This window comes from Musca domestica, unplaced genomic scaffold, assembly GCF_030504385.1.
Source record: "Musca domestica strain aabys unplaced genomic scaffold, Musca_domestica.polishedcontigs.V.1.1 507, whole genome shotgun sequence".
Lineage (NCBI taxonomy): Eukaryota > Metazoa > Arthropoda > Insecta > Diptera > Muscidae > Musca > Musca domestica.
Genome location: NW_026712348.1, coordinates 128,444 through 147,958, shown reverse-complemented (window position 1 = coordinate 147,958; position 19,515 = coordinate 128,444). Strand labels below are relative to the sequence as shown.

The 19,515-nt window shown below is 35.5% G+C and overlaps 1 protein-coding gene across 1 annotated transcript; it reads right to left on the bottom strand.

Annotated features, from left to right (window-relative positions):
* Nucleotides 1-13,911: 13,911 nt before the first annotated feature.
* LOC101891460 (odorant receptor 30a) lies at nucleotides 13,912-18,023 on the bottom strand. The gene is made up of 6 exons (XM_005181843.3): nucleotides 17,612-18,023; nucleotides 17,404-17,542; nucleotides 14,601-14,865; nucleotides 14,448-14,547; nucleotides 14,178-14,387; nucleotides 13,912-14,101 (listed from the first exon to the last, which is right to left on the bottom strand). The coding sequence occupies exons 1-6, from the start codon at nucleotides 17,915-17,917 to the stop codon at nucleotides 14,000-14,002; spliced, it is 1,122 nt and encodes a 373-aa protein (XP_005181900.1). The 5' UTR covers nucleotides 17,918-18,023; the 3' UTR covers nucleotides 13,912-13,999.
* Between the last annotated feature and the right edge of the window lie 1,492 nt (nucleotides 18,024-19,515).

Sequence of the window (19,515 nt, the reverse complement as noted above, 5' to 3'; positions counted from 1 at the left end):
AAACAAGGTACAGGTCGCATTTATTGCCCGATCCAAATGAAATTTTGCACAGATCATTTTTTTGGCCCAAGGACGAACTCTATTGAATTTGGAAATAATCGGTAAAAAATTTAGATATAGCTCCTATATATATCATCGTCCGATTTGCCTTTTATTGTGCACCAAACGTGTAATATCAGCCCGAATTGTATGGAATTTTGCATATACGCCCAAATTAGGCCTGAAAATATGTATGCCAAATTTGATCGAAATCGGTTCAGATATAGCTATAGCTCCCATGTATATTGTTCATCCGATTTGTTATTTTTGTCCACCGCCGCCGTAATATGCACTCTGCAACAACAATATTTGGGGAAATATATCAAATACAGCTCAGAAATACATTTGCTAAATTTTATCGAGATCGGTTCAGATTTGGATATAGCTCCCATATATAACTTCGTCCGATTTACCTTTTATTGTGCACCAAACGTCTAATATTTGTCCAAATGAAGATCGGTTCAGATAAAGCTATAGATCCCATATATACTGTTCATCCGATTTGTTATATTTGTTACCCACAGCCGTAATATGTACTCCGTAACAACGATATACAGGGAAATATATCAAATACAGCTCAGAAATATCTTTGCCAAATTTTATCGAGATCCGTTCCGATTTGGATATAACTCCCATATATATAAATTTACAAGTCCGAATTTAAAATATACAAATGCTTCGGTATATTTAGTCCTTTGAACATTAAATTATAATTATAATCATAGGGTGTATGATTGAATTATCCCATAAAAACTTTTAATTAGAAAATTGGTGTAGGGTATCATAAAGTCGGCCCCGCCCGACTTTAAGACTTTCTTTACTGGTTTTTTAGATATCTCCCCGTATTCCCTATTTTAACGACATTATTATCCGGAATTGTTGCAAATTTTGCAATTAAAGTTTCTAATGGGTACGTCAGTCTATGCAGATCCAGGTCTTCGTATAGCCCCCATATAACGGTCCTCCCTGCATTCGGTATTCTAATTATTTTAGCTATATCATTCTCAGGAATTGTTTCAAATTTTGTATTTGCATTTCGTAATGGGTACTACCGCCTGTGACAGGCTCTATAGGATATAGGATTCGTATACACCCCAAAATAACGGTAACTCCCCAAATTCGGTACTTTTAAGATTTTAACAGTATCTTTAGCGGATTATATTATTATAATTATTCGTTCCAAATGGTGAAGGGTATTCAAAGTTTGGCATACTTATTGCTTTTTAACTCGTTGTTATTATTATTGTTAATTGTTTTTTTGCAAAAAATATTTTATATTTTACTAGAGTTGTTATTATTCAATATTTCACAATTTTGGGAGTGGTGCCAAAAAAGTGGACCGTTATATTCCATATTCACACTAAGTCTGTGGTTTGAATAAATAACGAGACGCACGAAGTTTGAAGAAAGCAATTGTAAAAAACAAAAGGTTCCGATGTTTTTCCGCATTTAATGAGCATTATGGTAAATTAAAATTTTGGCGAACTAAGTCGTATACCCCCTTCACTCTCTGTGAGATATTAAATGTTTATAATTCGGTAAATTTTTATCATTTATAGGTAGGATCTAAATATCGCAACAATTTTAGGATGTGTAGTTGACAAATTCATGTTAAACAAAAGTGGTTTTCTCGTCGACTTGGATAAGCTCAGTCGAAAAGCCCCCTTTATGAAACCTTACGAAATGATTAGAGTTGATTCTCAATTTTCTGGGTGGTTTAAATTGGATATTTTATTTAAATTTAAATACTATTTAAATACTATTAAATTGAATATACAAATTTCCTTGGTTCCTAGACAATTTCCCAAAATACAAAAATTTCGAATATATATTTTTTTAAAACTTGTTCGGACTAACGAATTAGGGATTTAACGAACTTCCCAAAATTTTACATGGAATACCTTATATTACGAACACTCTAAGAACATTTGTACTCGATATAACGAACAGAAACAAAAATTAGCTGTGATCGAAAATTGTCTATTCAGGTCCACATCGAGGTATGGGTCCCCCTATATTCGGTATTTTGATGTTTTTAGTCATATTATTCACCGAAAATGTTTGAAATTTCGCATTCGAATTTTGTAATGGGTACTACAACTTCCGACAGAAAATTGTCTATGCAGGTCCACGTTATCGTATAGCCCCCATATAACGGCACCTCCGGATATTCGGTATTTTGATGATTTTAGCGGCATTGTTCACCGGAATTGTTTCAAATTTGGTATTTGAAGTTCGTAATGGATACTACAGCCTATGACAGAAAATTTTCTGTCCCTATATTCGGTATTTTTCACCAGCGGATTTCTTCACCAGAATTGTTTCAAATTTCATATTTTACAGCCTATGGCAAAAAATTACTGATGAAGGAACACATCTTCGTATAGCCCTCATATTAGGGATTCACTTGAGAGTTGTATTTCTACGGACTTTTTAATTAGATTGTAACATGAAGAAGGAAGCGAGGTAGACCCATAGTTACTTCTGAGGATCTTCATAGAATCGCTTTCTGAGTCGATTTATGCATGTCAGTCCGTCTGTCCAGGTATTTGTTTGAACAAAGTGCAGGTCGCATTTATCATCCGCTTGAGATAAATTTTTCCAAACGATATTTGTTTGACCCATGGACGAACCCATTGAATTGGTGAGAATCGCTTCAAATTTAGATATAGCTTCCATATGTATCTTCAACCGATTTCAGGTTAATTGTGCACCAAATGACCAATATCAGTCCAAATGACCTGAATTTTGGCACATCCGACCGAATTCAGTCTAGAAGATTAGATTAAATTTGGAAATCGGTTCAGATATGGTTTTAGCTCCCCTATATACCTTTCATCCGAAAGATGATAGAAGCACAAGCGGAGGATGAGTTGAGCGCTTGGATGACATTTTTACATACGATTCTAAGGGGGAAAGCTCTGTGCTGGTCACCTTTGGCAATGGAGATTAATCACCATCAACTTTATAAGACATTTTCTAGCTTCTAGAAAATGATCTTGAAGCTATTCTACAATTAAACTAAAAAATTATCATTCTTCTTATTTTCGATATACGAGCTATTAAAATAGTACGAATCTTTCTTAAGGACAACCGATTCGTTTTCGAAACAATTGCATTAATATGTATCCCACAGCCGCCTAGTCCATTCAAGCGGGGTTTTTTCATATTTCCTTTTATTTCATCACCATTGTTGTCATCAACATTGCCGCCGGAAATGAATGATGTAAACAAGTTCGGTGACAAAAAAATCATTTCAAAACTTTGCATTTGCTCTCGAAAATTTTCGGCATGACCCCCTAATGACACTTTAGTTAACACTTTCAAAGATAATATCTTTTTGAATTTTGTTTCGTAGTATCTCTGGGGAATTTTTCGATGTCTCTCAATTCAGTTTCGAAATGGTGGACAAGTGAATGTTGAGAGACTTGGTAGGTACTTTACCCGCTACAATTGTTTGTTTTGCCAGCTAGTTGTTGTCGCAATTTGCTTTTGGGAATTAGTTACATTTACAGTTATTTCCGTTGCCAACACTTGATTGCAAACCACTTGGCTGAGTGTCTTCTTGTTTTGACTCTCGTCATTGAAATTTTCAACAACAACAATATAGAGAGACGAAATTTTCTCCTCAAGGCAGGCAATTTTGAAATTGGTCTAAATTAGAATTTGAAGAATATGAGTTTAGTTTCTTTTGTTTTCTCTTTGTTATGCTGATTGCAGTCGACGTAGCAGTTTCCTTGTAAATTGTTGTTTTATTTAGATTTTTCTTTGTTCTTCACTTGTGTGCTTGTCACTTCACTTGTGTGCTTCTAAGTTCACGAAGGAGGAGTTTCATACTTCCTCCCTCGTTTTTCTTTAAAGCTATTTTCAGATTACTCGCGACACTTTGCAATTGTCTTTCTTTGCAGACAAAGAAAATTGGAAAGAAACAAATTTTTATATTGTCTGTGTCCTAAGCATGCGGTTCATTCCAACTTAAACATTAGAGGCCTAAGATCAGAGCAGATTTTGAATATTTTGGCAATATTATTAATACAGATACAGGGAAAACTTAGTGTAACTTGGCGTTTCAAAGCAGAAAAGGTAGGGTTAGCATTCTAACGTTTTTAAGGTGGGAAGAAAAAATTTTGCACAGATTAGTATTTTGTCAGCATGTAGGTCAGGTTCGAAGATGGGCTATATAGGTCCACGATATCATGTAGGTCCCATGTAATGGTACACCCGATATTCGGTATTTTGCTGATTGTAGCCAAATTTTTCAATTAAATTGTCCTTCTGAGTACTTTACTCCCTGAAAGGGTGTTGTCTATATTTGTCCACGATATCTTATATCCCCAATATAACGGTATCCCCGATATTCAGTATTTTGATGATTTCAGCTACATTTTTCAATGGAATTGTCTAGAATACTAGAAATTCTTTCCAAGCACTTTACTCTCTGGAAGAGAAATGTCTATGTAGGTCCACGGTGTGGGCCGCCATAACAGCCGATGGTCGCTCTCCGCTCGTATTAATCGACCGTGACATTAGCATAAATGCCGAATATTATCGCGAAAATATTCTGGAGGATGTATTAAGGCCTTGGGCACGCAAACATTTTGACCGCAGACCTTGGACATTCCAACAGAACTCAGCACCATCTCACTCAGCACACGCCACCCACGAATGGTTAGAAAATGAGGTTCCTCGCTTCATTTCCAGCGCACAATGGCCACCAAAATCTCCGGATACCAATGCGTTAGACTATTGTGTCTGGAGTATTTTAGAAAGCAAGGTTGGTACTAAAAGATACCAAAGTGTTGATCACCTCAGGCAAGCGCTTTGTTGGGAATGGGCGAAAATACCGTAGAGCAACATTCGGGCAGCGTGTGATGGTTTCATTGGCCGTTTGAAGGCCATAATTCGCGCCAAAGATGATCAAATTCGAACAAATCTAAACTTATTCTAAAATTTGATGCTATTTCCGACGTTTTTTGCTTTTATTCAATAAAATTTAAAATAAAAAGTTTTTTTTTATCTCATTCTGTATACCTTCGTCCTTTTATTGGGTACCTAATATTAGTTTAAATAGGATGTAATTTTGCATAAACGACCAAATTGTGAAACCTAAGAAATATGTGTTTTAGTTCTGTCGGTGTTGGTTTAGATATAGCTTTAGCTCCCATATATATTGTTCATACCATTTTTTATATTTGCCCTCCATAGCCGTTATTTCAAATATAGCTCAGGGATGCTTTGCCAAATTGTATCAATATAGGTTCAGATTTGCATATAGCTCCCATACATATATCTTCAACTTTATTATGCACAAAATGTTTAATATAAGCCCGAATTAAAAGGATTTTTTGCACATACGAACGAATTGAACCTGGAAGAAAGTGTATCAAATTTGCCGAAGTTCTCACATAAAATTGCTAACACCAAAAACCATATTTGGATCCAACTATCATATATAGCAACGCAATACCTCAGCTAAATTTTATAGGGATCGGTTCAGATTTGGATATAGCTTCGATATATATTTTCATCCGATTTCACGTTTAATTTGCAGCAAAAGTGTAATATCAGCTGGATTTTGATGAGCATCGATTTAGTCCGTCACATTAAGAGGATGGAGGATACATTTCCATATATTAGTTACTTTCGGTTTTAAATTGTATATGCTATAAAGTCATAATTTTTCAAAAATGATCATAAATTCCCCACAAAAACGTTTATTAGTGCAATTAAATGTCGAAATTGGTGTAGGGTATCATAAAGTCGGCCCACCCGAATTTGGACCTTTCTTTACTTGTTTCAAAATATGTTTTTGTTATTCGGAAACTATCAGATTTACAATTCAAGAATAACAAGATCACTAATAGTGATTTTTTGAAAAAAAAAAAAAAAATATTTTTTTTCGGGGTTATCAGATCTGTAATCGTGGATTTAAGAGATTTTTTTTGTCAAGTCAGTCCGTCTGTGAAAATCACTCTAGCTTCCGAACCCTATGAAGTGACGAAATTTTACTTAGATTTGTTTAAGATTTGTAGCATTGCTTTCGAATATTATATACATTAACTTCGTCTTTCCGTTTGAACCTACCCGAAACACTCATATCAGACCCAAGAGAACATATATATTCTTGATCAGCGTAAAATTCTAAGTCGATTAATCAATGTATTGACTCTATCTCTGTCGGTTTTAATCACGCTATCTTCCAAAAGAATTGAGATAGAAGGCTAATATTTAAGTTCGAAAATGGGCAATGTTGGTTTACATTTATGTGTAGATCCATATAACGGTACCTCCCGATATTCGGTATTTTAAGACTTTAGCGACATTATTCACCTGAATTGTTTCAAATTTCGTATTAGAAGTTCGGAATCGGTACTACAGCATATGACAGATAATTAACTATGTACGTCCACGTCTTCGCATATATCCCATATAAGCAATATATTTCGACGGATTTTTTTTTTTTTTTTTGAAAATTGTCTAGTTTTTCCACATGTAGGAGGGTATTAAAAGTTCTGTCGGGCCGAACTTAGCTGCTTGTTTACTTGATTGTATTGAAAATTATCGCAAAGATCCACATTTAGATATGGATTCATATCATTTTACCGGCAGATCTATCTTCGTACATCTTCTCTTATAATGGTACCTTCCGATATTCGGAATTTTGGTTATTTTAACCACACTTTTCACCGGAATCATAACAGAGCTGGTGTTCATAGTTCGCAATAGGAACCGTCTTCTCTGGGTGATAATAGGCTAGTTAGGTCCACGTTTTCATATAGCTCCCATACAATTTTAATAACCGATATTTAATCTTTTTAGCTGTATTTTTTCAACAGATTTTGGAGAGTATTGAAAGTTCAGCCCGACTAAATGTATCTGCTTTGTTGTTTTTAATTAAAATGAGCATTTAATCCGCGGTGAGATCATCCGAAGTGCTGGAAATGTTTTCAAATTACAATTAGCGTTGTATTTTAATTCCCAGGAAATAACACCATTGATGGGGCGGCGGTGGCTTTATGCCACCTAAAATCAAATTTCCTGGAAAAATGGGGATTGGTTTGCAAGTGCCTTATTAAAAATAAGTTTCGACTATTATAACTTTTTTGTACGGAAATATAAAAATATTTAACAATTCGAAGAATTAACACTTGCAAGGACACCTTATATTTAATGCCAGCGTGAGAGAAACGAAGGAAGCCTTTAAAAAAGAAACAAATTAATTTCTTTCTGTTTTGCAGACTGTAATCGACATCGTAACTTCATCTAAAGATTTGAATTTATGTCGAATTGAATGGAGAAAATAAATACAGACAACTCCTACACCATAGGATTGTTGCGAAGATGAACGTGATTTAATTTACTTTACCCGGCATATTACAATTTCCGAAGGTCCATGACTAATCCAAGGAAAGTAAACCCAAAAAAACTTTGAGGGACATTGTATTTATGCATGTTTGTTTTGGACTTAATTCATGATTAGCCACCTGAATTCTCAATTTATTTATTAAGCCATTATAATTACTTTTGTTTTTCTTTGCTGCTCAAATCCTCCATTCGGGAAAGCGCTACGTAGGCAAAGCAACACTTGACACAATAATATGGAGATTTGTGGGTGTTTCAAGGTAATATCCGTTAGTGGAAGATAGCAGGAGTCAAATAACATTTCAATTGTGCGGATGTGTGTGTATGTGTGCGTGAGATGTCCAAACATAAATTTTCATTAATGCCACAAACAATACCCCCCTCTGGCATGCTAGAGATGACCTTATGGCTTTTAGAGCGTAGGCAATGGTGAGCAATGGTGAGTTTTCCTCTTAATTTTCTAAGTTTCTCTATCCCCACTGTGTCAGGTTTTAACATTTTTGTTTGCATGTTGCCCTTATATTGGATTAATGTAAATAAACCTTAAAATAGATACACTTTAACAAAATATAACTGGGAAATAAATATATTGTGAACAATTACACTGTTTAACATATTCAGGTCAATGTTTTTGGAGTTGCTAGATTTTACTTCGATGTGATTGAACTGGGTCAGTCAGTAGAGCACAACCTCAAAATGTTGGTTTTCGAAAACAATGAAGGGAATAAAATTTTAAAATTTTTGAAGACCTATCGGAGCTAGTGTCGTGCTAACACAAGGTAGGCTAGGTGGAGGAAATTTTTAAAATCCAACTCTGAGTTTTGGCTTTCTACATTTAATATTTGTGTATCCTCTACCATAGCATGGAGGGTATATTAAGGGTATAATAATTAAATTTAACTCCTCCCAAATTATGTATGGGTATTTCCGTACGAAATGAAGTAGGTTGATCAAATATTACGCAAATGTGTGTCAGGTTTACAGAACTTTTGCTATTGAAAATGGACTATATAGGTCCACGTTTTGCTGTAGCCTCCATATAACTATTCCTACCGATTTAATCACAATTTTAACACGAACTTGCTGTAAATTGGCAGATTGTGTTCCGATTATGTAAGAAACTACCTTGCATAGAAATATCAATATTGGTCTACGTTTTGGTATAGCCCCCGTATAAAAATATCCGGAGGTATTTGGTATTTTAATAACTAGCTGAACCCGGTGCGCTTCGCTACCCCTTTTGATTTTATATGCATTCAAAATTTTATTTACGAATATATGTTGGATAAAGAAAAACTAATTTAAAAATTAAAAAAAAATATTGCACTAATTTAATGCGTTAATAAACAAAATCATTACAAAAGCAGTAACATGACATGCATACACGAAGGGTTTGTCCTTTGGATTTATTTATTTCATAGCAAATACCAAGCGTGCAGGAAACTGCAATTTTTTTAAGTAGAGTGGCATTTCTATTGCAAGTAGTGAATTCGAGATAGCAACATACTTCGCCGTAATAAGCGTATTTCAAATAAATTGTTGTGTTGTTTTTTAGTGTTAGCCTAAGGCGTTGTGGGTCAATAGTTCTTATTAAAATCATATCCCAATCTGATCCGATTTAAATATAATTTAAAAAAAATTACTTTTACACCAAACTCCGCCACACCTTTCATATTTAATTGAAATTGGTGCGTCAAATATGTGAAATCGGCCGAGAATATATATATGGGAGCTATATCCAAATCTTAACTAATTTCCAATTAATTTATCACATTTATTATTATAACATAATTCCGCCACACATTCTGAATTTCATTGGAATCGGTCATATATATCGTGTTTGGTGCATAATATGTATGAAATCGGCCGAAATATATATGTTAGCTATATCCAAACCTCAACTGATTTCAATATAATTGTGCAATTTTTGCTGGTGCCAGATTTTGTCTCTCTCGCTTTGGGTGCATCAAATATGTGAAATCGGCTGAGTATATATATGGAGCTATAATCACATCTGAGCGTATTTGAATATAATTTGTCAAATGTGCATCAAATATGTGAAATCGGCGGATAATATATATGGGAGCTATATCCAAATCTGAACCGATTTTAATATAATTTGACTAATTTATTTTCTAATCAAAATCCCGTTACATATTCCAAAATTCTTGGAAATCGAACATACATATCGTGTATGGTGCATAAAATACATGAAATCGGTCGAAAATATATATGAGAGCTATATCCAAATCTGAACCGATTTTAATATAATTTGACAAATGTATATTTGTTTTAATTTCCGCTACACATTTCAAATTTCATTGAAATTAGAGATACATAGCGTGTTTGGTGCATCAAATACATGAAATCGGTCGAAAATATATATGGGAGCTATATCCAAATCTGAACCGATTTCAATATAATTTGAAAAATTAATTTTTGCTCCCGATTCCGTTACTTATTTTAAATTTCATTAAATTTGGACATACATATCTTGTTTGGTCCACCAAATACATGAAATCGGCCGAAAATGTATATGGGAGCTATATCCAAATCTGAACCGATTTCAATATAATTTGGGAAATAAATTTTTTTAGATAAAATCTATCACACGTTTCAAATTTCATTGAAATTGGGGATACATAGCGTGTTTGGTGCATCAAATGCTTGAAATCGGCCGAAAATATATATGGGAGCTATATCCAAATCTGAACCGATTTCAATATAATTTGACAAATTTATTTTCGGATCAAATCCCGTCACATATTCCAAATTTCATTGGAATCGAACATTCATATTGTGTTTGAGGCATCAAATGAACGAAATCGGTGGAAAATATATATGGGAGCTATATCCAAATCTGAACCGATTACAATATAATTTAGCAAACTTATTTTTGTTCCAAATTCCGTTACACATTCCAAATTTGGAGACTGTATCTTTAACCGATCAATAGATATGTGCATATAAAATCTAAATTTTTGGGAGGTACCTCCGATTCTGATGCTATATCTCCAGTTCCAAGTGGAAATTCAAAAATGTATATAGCCTATGTTACTTTCAGGCGATGTTGCAGTATATATGGAAATTTTCAGAAAAATCTATTCAGCAGTTTTCGAGTCCATAAATTACAAACAAACAAACAAACAAACAAACAAACAAACAAACAAACGTACAAACATTTTCCTCTTTTATAGATATAGATGTGTGTCCCGCCAATGTTTCAAATTTTGAATTTGTACTTTTTAATGGGTACTGCATTCAATGATAAAGAAAATTGCTCATACAAGTCCACGTCTTCGTATAGCCCTATATAACGGTACATCCACATAATCTTTATTTTGATGATAATAGCGATATTATCAATCGGAATTGTTTTAAATTTCGTATTGTAAGTTCGTAATGTTTGATACAGTCTGTGACCGAAAATCTGCAGACCAACCTTTTCGTATAGCTCCCATATAACGGTACCTCCCTACATTCGTTATTTTGATTATTTTAGCGATGTTATTCATTGGGATTGTATCAAAGTACCCCTCATGGGCACTCCGTCTGTGTTACCAAAAATTTCCTATGCAGGCCTAGATCTTCGTATAGCCCCCATATAACTGGACCTCCCATATTCGATATTTTAAAAAAGTATTTGGAAGAAGTTGACCGACGTGACAGGTTAAACTTAATTATGGACTAATTCACTTTATTTTCATCCCTTAGCCATACGGCTACAGAGAGAATACATGATTTTGTACGGGGAAAACGTTCCTTATAGAAATCCGTTTCAGGACATTTGGAGTCGATCTAGGGACGTCCGTCCGTCGGTCTGCGTGCGAAGGGAATATCCGGCTTTGCCCAAACTGGGTATAGCATAATAGTATTATCAAACTAACATCGAATTTTGAGATGGGTAATATTGACCCACTCCTTCTGGTAACTCAACCATAAAAGATCAACATTTTCAAAGAAACCAATTTACTTCATAAACAAGTAAAAAAGCGGTAAGTTCGGCCGGGCCGAACTTTGAATACTCTCCACTATTTAGAAAGAATTTGGGAATTTTCAAAAATAAAATCCTTAAAAAATTTAGTTAAAATATCGGTGAACAATGTCTCTAAAATCATTAAAATACCGAATATCGGAAGGTACTGTTATATAGGGGCTATACGAAGACGTGGACCTGCACAGACAATTTCCTGTCATAGGCTGTAGTATCCACTGCGAACATCAAATACCAAATTTTGAAAAAATTCCAGTGAATAATATCGTTAAAATCAACAAAGTACCGAATAACGGGAAGTACAGATATATGGGGGCTACATGGCCCATTTTCAATACCAACAGTCCTACAGACATAATACACATTTGAGTAAATTTTTATCAACTTACTTCGTTTCCCTCGGAAACACAGACGTGCGGACATTGTTAAATCGACATAGAATTTTATGAAAGGCTATAGCCGTGCGGTGCCGACCATTTGATATCCTACAACACTAGAATATGTTAGAAGCCCCCTTATGTCCAAATCCGTTTTGGAAGATTTCTCTTCTGAAATTATGTCACGGAGCACTGCCCAGATTTTACTTTAGCATTTTAGACAGGGACATTTGCCCAATATTTACGCATACACATTCCATATGTTATTGAAATTGGAGATACATAACGTTTTTGGTGCATCAAATAACCGAAATCGGTCGAAAATATATATGACAGCTATATCGAAATCAGAACCGATTTCAATATAATTAAGCAAACAAATTTGTTAGAAAATTCCATCACACATTCCAAATTTCATTGAAATTAGAGATACATAGCGTGTTTGGTGCATCAAATAAAAGAAATCGGTCGAAAAAATATGTGGGAGCTATATCCAAATCTGAAACGATTTCAATATAATTTGGCAAATGTATGTTCGTTTTAAATTCCGTCCGATGAGCCGATTTCAATATAATTTGGCAAATGTATGTTCGTTTAAATTCCGTCACTCATTTCGAATTACATTGGAATCGGTCATACGTATCGTGTTTGGTGCATCAAATAAACGAAATCGGCCGAAAATATATATGGGAGCTATATCTAAATCTGAACCCATTTCAAATATTTTCCTATTTTTATACCCACCAGCTGGAAAAGGAGGGTATATTATCTTTGTCATTCAGTTTGTAACATCCCTGAATATTCGTCGTAGACCTTATAAAGTATATTCGTAATCAGCATAAAATTCTAAGTCGATTTAACGATGTCCGTCTGTTTGTCTGTTGAAATCTCGATGCAGCCCTTGTTATTTGACGTAGAGCTTCAAAATTAGGCAAAACAATTTGTATAATGTCCAGGATGGATGGTATTGAAAATAAAAATGAAATATAACGAAAGATATATCAGTTCATCCCGATATTTGGTATTTTGGTGATTCTTGCCACATTTTTTCACGGATTTTTTTTTAAAGTTGGTATTTGTAGTTCGCAATGGGTTCTAGCTCCTGTGGTGGAACATAGTTTACATAGGCCCACGTTTTGGTATAGCCCCATATAATGGCTGCTCCCAATATTCGGTATTTTGGTGATTCACCGATTTGGTTAAAAATTGATATATGTAGATCATAGTGGGTTATAGTTGTATGTATAGGTCAACGTTTTGTATAGCTCCCATATAACGGAAACTCCCGATATTCGGTATTTTGATAATTTTTGCCACAATTTTTCACGGATTTGACCAAAAATAGGTATATGTAGTTCGCTATGGGTTCTAGCCCCAGTGGCGGAACATATAATATATAGGTAAACCTTTTTCTATAGCCCTCACATAATGGTATCTCCAGATGTTCAGTATTTTGATGAAATTTGCCATATTCTCCCACAGATTTGTCTAAAAATTGGTATTTATAGCTTATAATAATGGGTTCTAGCACCGGTGGCAGAACATTGAATATTTAAGTGCACTTTTTCCTATAGCGTCCATATAACGATACCCACCGATATTCGATATTTTGATAATCCTAGTCACATTTACCCACGAAATTGTTACAAATTTGGTATTTAATAAGATATGGTAGTTGAAAATCCTTGAAAAAAAAAAATTAAATTAAAATTGTCTATAGAGGTTCCCGTTTTAGTATGGCCCCCATATAACGGCCTCATCCACTTTATGGTTTTTTGAAAAGTCTAACAGCATTATCCAAACGGTCTTACTGGTATTTGAAATTTAAAGTGGAACACGTTTGAATTCAGATATTTTTATATAAAATGTTGTCTTTACCCAAAGGTGGAGGTTATCAAAAGTTAAGCCCGGCCGAATGTTTTTTTACTTTTTTAGGTATAGATAATTGCTGACAGCTATTCAATATAATTTTCTCAGCAAACCTGAGGGTTTCGACGGCAGTTTTCGAGGTTCTACTGGACTAAATTCTAATTCCGATTTTCTTTCTCATTCTTTTTTTTTTTAAGGTATATAGATTGACTACAATATCATGGATTTCCGACTTACTTTCCCAATAATCCAAATAAAACATATGTGTTATTTTTGCGGTGCACTCTATAGTCTAAGTGCGTTCTAAGGTGCGATTTAATAGAGACAAGAAATAAAATGTTAATATGTATTTAAAAATTTAACCATAAACCCTCTTGAGCAATGTAAAATAGGAATATGTGGCATTTAGAAGCGACTGCAACATTTCCAAATTCATGGGATAGACCTTGCCAACTAATATCTGAAAAAAGAATGGTTATAATTTTCTTTAGTAAATAATAAAGGTACGAATAATAATAATACTAAAATATTCTTACGGCACACGGCTTCTGGGCCCTCAATATAAACAATTTAATGGTCTTCTGAGTGGAGACATCAAAATCGAACCAATTACTTTCATAGGCTGCAATGGCCACCTTCAAGCTTTGATCATACAATTCATTTGCAAAGTAATACATGATCACACTCTGGGCAAAAATCATAAATATATAGATGCAGATAATGCACATTTGAGCAACCGTTTCCACCTATTATTAATTTAAAGATTTGAAAATTATTAGAAATTAATTTTCTTAAATAAAACTCACAATTATCAACAAAAAGAGCATGGCACACAACATCGCTCCAAAGGCCATAAATTCAAACAAAAATGTAAAGGTTGTCAAATCATTGATGGTATCCACAAAACTAGGAAGGAGGAATATTAGTAATCGCTTACAACATATTCCACTTCACCTTACTTGATCAACTGCAACTGATATTTAATACACCACACAATAACCGTTCGCGCCTTTTCACTACTGACATCCTTCAGATTTCTCAACTTGTGTTGCAAAACTTTACACATCAAAATGCCAAAGAGTATGAAGGACACAATCAGATTTGTAAATGGTATATACATGCAACATCCTGCCGGTGTGATAATTATTTGAAAGAGAAAACATATCTGATAGTAGGGTGATTCATATTTGTCCACGCCCGGAACATACATGCCAAATGGCAAAACTGGAAAAGGAAAAGGCGAAATCTACATGAATACTTAAATTTCAGAAAAGCTATTGAACTTATTCTTTAAGACTGGAAGACAAATACTTCGTTGCTTTATGAACGGGTTTCATTGATTATTATATCCTCCACCATTTTATGGTGTGTCATTCCATTTGTAACTTCTCGAAATATTCATAATATACCCTCCTGGATCAGTGTGAAATTCTAAGACGACTTAACGATTTCCGTCTGTCTGTCTGTCCGACTGTCTTTTTGTTGTAATCACACTATCGTTCGACCGAATTGATATGGGAGGTTAAAATTTTGCTCACATGTATATTTTGTCAGAATGCAAGTTCAGCACAAGATTTCCGCTTTCGGGTTTATACTTATGTTCTTCCAGTCATACTATTAAAACCTGGCGATTTCTAGTTGTGAGTTGGAAGATTCTTTCCCAACCTATTTGCCAACCTCTGATATTCTTCATACGCCATTGTCGTATGTTTACTCTATCATCAGAAAATTCGAACTGATGCTTCCATGGATGTTCATAATTTAATTTCCAGATTCCTTTACCATTATAGCCCTTCGACTTTCTACCTATCGTCTGATATTTACTGTACGAAACCACTATTTCAAGAATTGGAGAGCAATTCCGCGATAGCCGGTTCTATGCACCATGTTGATGGGAGTAAAAACTCTCCGATCAGGAGCCGTCAACCCGGCTACTACAAATTCAATTCGGCTTTTAACCGAATACAGGAGTGCAGCAATAGGGTCTAAATTGCTTCCTATTGTGCCAATGTAGACCCCAAAAAACATCAAATTACCATAGACCGTTTCCTCATTATCGTCGCCATCAGCAGACTACCCGACTTCATAGACTCTAGGTGCTGCACTTCTCTTAACCATGAGAAACGCAAGAGTCCAAAAAATACACCAATTGCCGCTTCAGACAACTGCCAACACCATATGGTGTCCAGGTAGCAGAAATTTTTTCCTGGAACATTATTAAAGCTGCAGCCGTTCGTTATACACCTTAGGTCGAACACCGGAGATAAGGTCACATTTCCCAGCTGATCCCAGAGTTAGGAAACTATCTTTTGACGTAAAAAGTTTAGGACATTTAAAGAGCTCTAACATCAGTACCGGGTCCAGTAAACTATGGGCTATTGCTAAATCACTCTCGAACCCAGGAAAAAATAATGGTCGAACGTCTGTCTCATTTAACAGCGCAGGAGTGAAAAATCCGAAAAGCTGCGTGAGTTATTTTAAACGACAGTTCACAGACTACTCGATTGTGGCAAGACTAATAGGAGACACCTCCACAATTTGGATGGAAGATTTTGAACATGTGTTTTGAACAAGTAGGAACAAGGTTCTCAAGTCTTTGGCCGGCAGCACTTGGGGAACTAATAAGGAAACCTTGTTGACCTCCTACAACGCGATAGGACGGTCTGTGGTAAACTATGCGGCTCCGGTATGGTCCGCCAAAGTTAGTGCTACGCAGTGGAAAAATATTCAGTCCTGCCAGAATGCTGCCCTCAGAACCGCAACAGGGTGCCTCCTCATGACACCTGTCGACCTCCTACGTGAGGAGGCGAAGGTCTTACCGGTGCAACAACATAATAAAATTTGACAGCATTTGGGTGCTACAAACAGAGCCATCTGAATTCCCATTTGGTGGATAGGCAACCTCCGCTCAGGCACGTGAGAAAAGACCTTCATTATCTAGAGAGAGAGAGGTACAGAGGTATGAGAGAGAGCCTCTAGATCAACAGGCCTATCAAGCGGAACTGAATAATATTCACTCTATCGCGGTCTCAGAAGTCATGGAAGGATATAGAGTGAATACTATACTAGGAGACCATCCCATTGCAGCTGAAGAGCGAGAGCTGCCCCCGACAAAGCCGAGTAGTTTAGGCGCAGTTTAGATCCGGATGGTGTAGCCGCCTCAATTGCTATTGGGCCCGGATTGATAGCGATGTGCAGAACATCTGCCCAACTTGTGGCACAGGTCCACATGACACGCTGCATCTATTTCGCTGCCCAGCCAATCCTACTCACCTAACACCAGTTTCGTTGTGGACCTAGCACATTAAGGTTGCATCCTTTTTGAGACTTGACTTAGAAGCAGAACCTTTCGACTTAGAAGTCGAACACAGCAGTATGAGCTGCTACAACAACAACAATCATATGGACAGAGGAAATGAGGCTATCGCTAAATGTGCAGGACTATCAGCAGGACTGAAGTTATAGAGGAATACAGAGTGAAAACCATACACAGAAATCTCCGCCGCCTATTGCAGCTTAAGAACCACAGCTGCCCTAATAAACCAGAGTAGTTTTGGCACAACTGAAATCACTGTTGTACTCCGTTATTGTCTTTACTCCTTGACAAGTCATCCCAGTTTGCCCTAAGATAAGCATGTGATTCCGCAATGTGCCCAGCATCGTACAAAGCCCACACTGACTCTGCACAGAACTTGCCGTTAATTTATGTTCAAAAACTATCCGGGAAAAGAGGGAATATTTGAAATTGATAAAAATACTAACCTTTCGATGTTGCAAATAGTGGATACATATTAAAACCCACACATGATGTAAAACCCATCAAGAGATTAACCTTCGAAATAAATCTTGAGGCTACGGTGCATTCCTGTAGCATTTTCCTCAATGCTGGATCCTCAGAGTTCTACAAAAGAGAAAACAATACATAAATTTCCATATTATTCAACATTTCCCTCCTCCGCCCCTTCCTTACCATCAATTCAATATACAATAGACGTATCTTTTCCATAAAACCTTCATATTCGAAACGATTAACACACAATAGGACAGCTCTCAAAATTGTATTAAAAAATAGTACAGCAATGTAAGCATTGCGTACAATCGCATCAATTGGTTCCGTACTAAAGTAGACATCTAAAAATTGGGTGGTATTAATGAAAAGATAGGGAATCAAGGCGAAATAGCGACGCCAATTGTGCTCCAATAAAAATGACCAAAATTTCATGATACTCAAATTGGTGCTGAGCAGCGGGACATCTTCAATGGAGCGAATTTGCATTTTGAGTTCTTTTATTTCAAAATAAGCACAGTAGAGAAAAAATCTTTCTTTCACTTATATTTTTTGAACAATCTTAAAGGAAATTCCGAACTAGACTGCGATGACATACCTTGCTGGAGGAATTTTGTGAAATTCCTCGAAAGCGTCCTGCAGTAGTCTCCAGATGACTTGTAGTTTTTGTTAATATGCATATAGTTTGAAACTTTCCAAATTGCAGTAAATAGAAGAAAAGTTTCAAGTAGCATTGAGTCAAAACATATAATTATATGCTTGGAATTTTCCATTTTATGATAGAAAGAAGCTAAAACTATTGTTGATGCATTATGGCATGTATCACAAAGCACCTGATAGTGAATGATCCGCAAGTTTAGATTTTTATACCCTCCACCATAATATGGAAGGTATGGAGTTTGTCATTCAGTTTGTAACACCTCGAAATATACATTTTAGACCCCAGAAAGTATATATATTATTGATCAGCACAAAATTCGATGTCGATGTTTAGCGATATCCGTCCGTCTGTGGAAATCACTCTAGTTTCTGAACGAATTGAAATAGATTGATAAAATTTTACTCAAATGTATATTATATCTGCAGGACTTTTGGTATTGAAAATAGGCCGTGTAGATCCACGTTTTGATATAGCCCCCATATAACTGTACCTCCCGATATTCGGTTCTTTGTTGATTTTAGCGACATTATTCACCGGAATTGTTTCAAATTTAGTATTTGAAGTTTGAAATGAATACTACAACCTATGACAGAAAATTGTCTACGCAGGTTCACGCCTTCGTATAGCTCCCATATAAGGGTACCTCCCGATATTCGGTATTTTGATGATTTTAGCTACATTATTCACCGATTTTTTTTTAATTTTCGCATTTGAATATTTTAATGGCTTATGACATTAGTTACCTATGCAGGTCCATGTCGTTGTATAGACCCTAATGTAACAGCTACATTCGGTATTTTAAAGATTTTAACAGAATTTTTAACGGATTTTATTGTTTTTGAGAATTGCCAAATTCGTCCCAAATGGTGGTGGGTATTTAAAGTTCGGCCCGGCCGAGCATACATGTTGTTTTAATTTTCCAAAATCTTTCAATTATCAATCAGACAAAAAATTTTTCACTTTCTCTTAATTTAAACTTCAATCTTTATGAACCCAACAGGGATCTCCAATAATGCGGTTTGACAAAAATGAGACACTGATTCTTCTGTGAGCAACTAATAATGGCCTACTCCTATAAATTGGATGGAAAGTGAAGTCTTTTTCAGGCAGAGATCTTTGCTACCATTAATGCTGCAGAATTTATTAAAACTATGCAGGATTATATTTGTGTGGATAGCCAAGCGGTCCTTAAAGCTATTTAATCTTCTACAATCAATTCCGAAGCAGTCCTGCGGTGTAGAACGTCTATGGGAAATCTGCACACTACTCTCCGAATTTGTTGGGTAACTGTTAAATGCAATATTGAAGAAAACAACAGACCTTGAGGTCGCCGACATCTCATAAACCTCCCCTTTACTACTTTACCAGAGCATTAGAACTACTATTCAGGGAGAAAACCAAAGTCAGCTGGCATATCGAACCACTG

Excerpts from the sequence above, each read along its gene's own strand:
- LOC101891460 (XM_005181843.3), bottom strand. The coding sequence starts at position 17,917 with ATGCAAATTCGCTCCATTGAAGATGTCCCGCTGCTCAGCACCAATTTG. Across the intron at positions 14,866-17,403 it reads ACTATTTGCAACATCGAAAG|TTTTGCCATTTGGCATGTAT; the intron begins GTTAGTATTTTT and ends TTCCTTTTCCAG. Across the intron at positions 14,102-14,177 it reads GGGCCCAGAAGCCGTGTGCC|ATATTAGTTGGCAAGGTCTA; the intron begins GTAAGAATATTT and ends TTCTTTTTTCAG.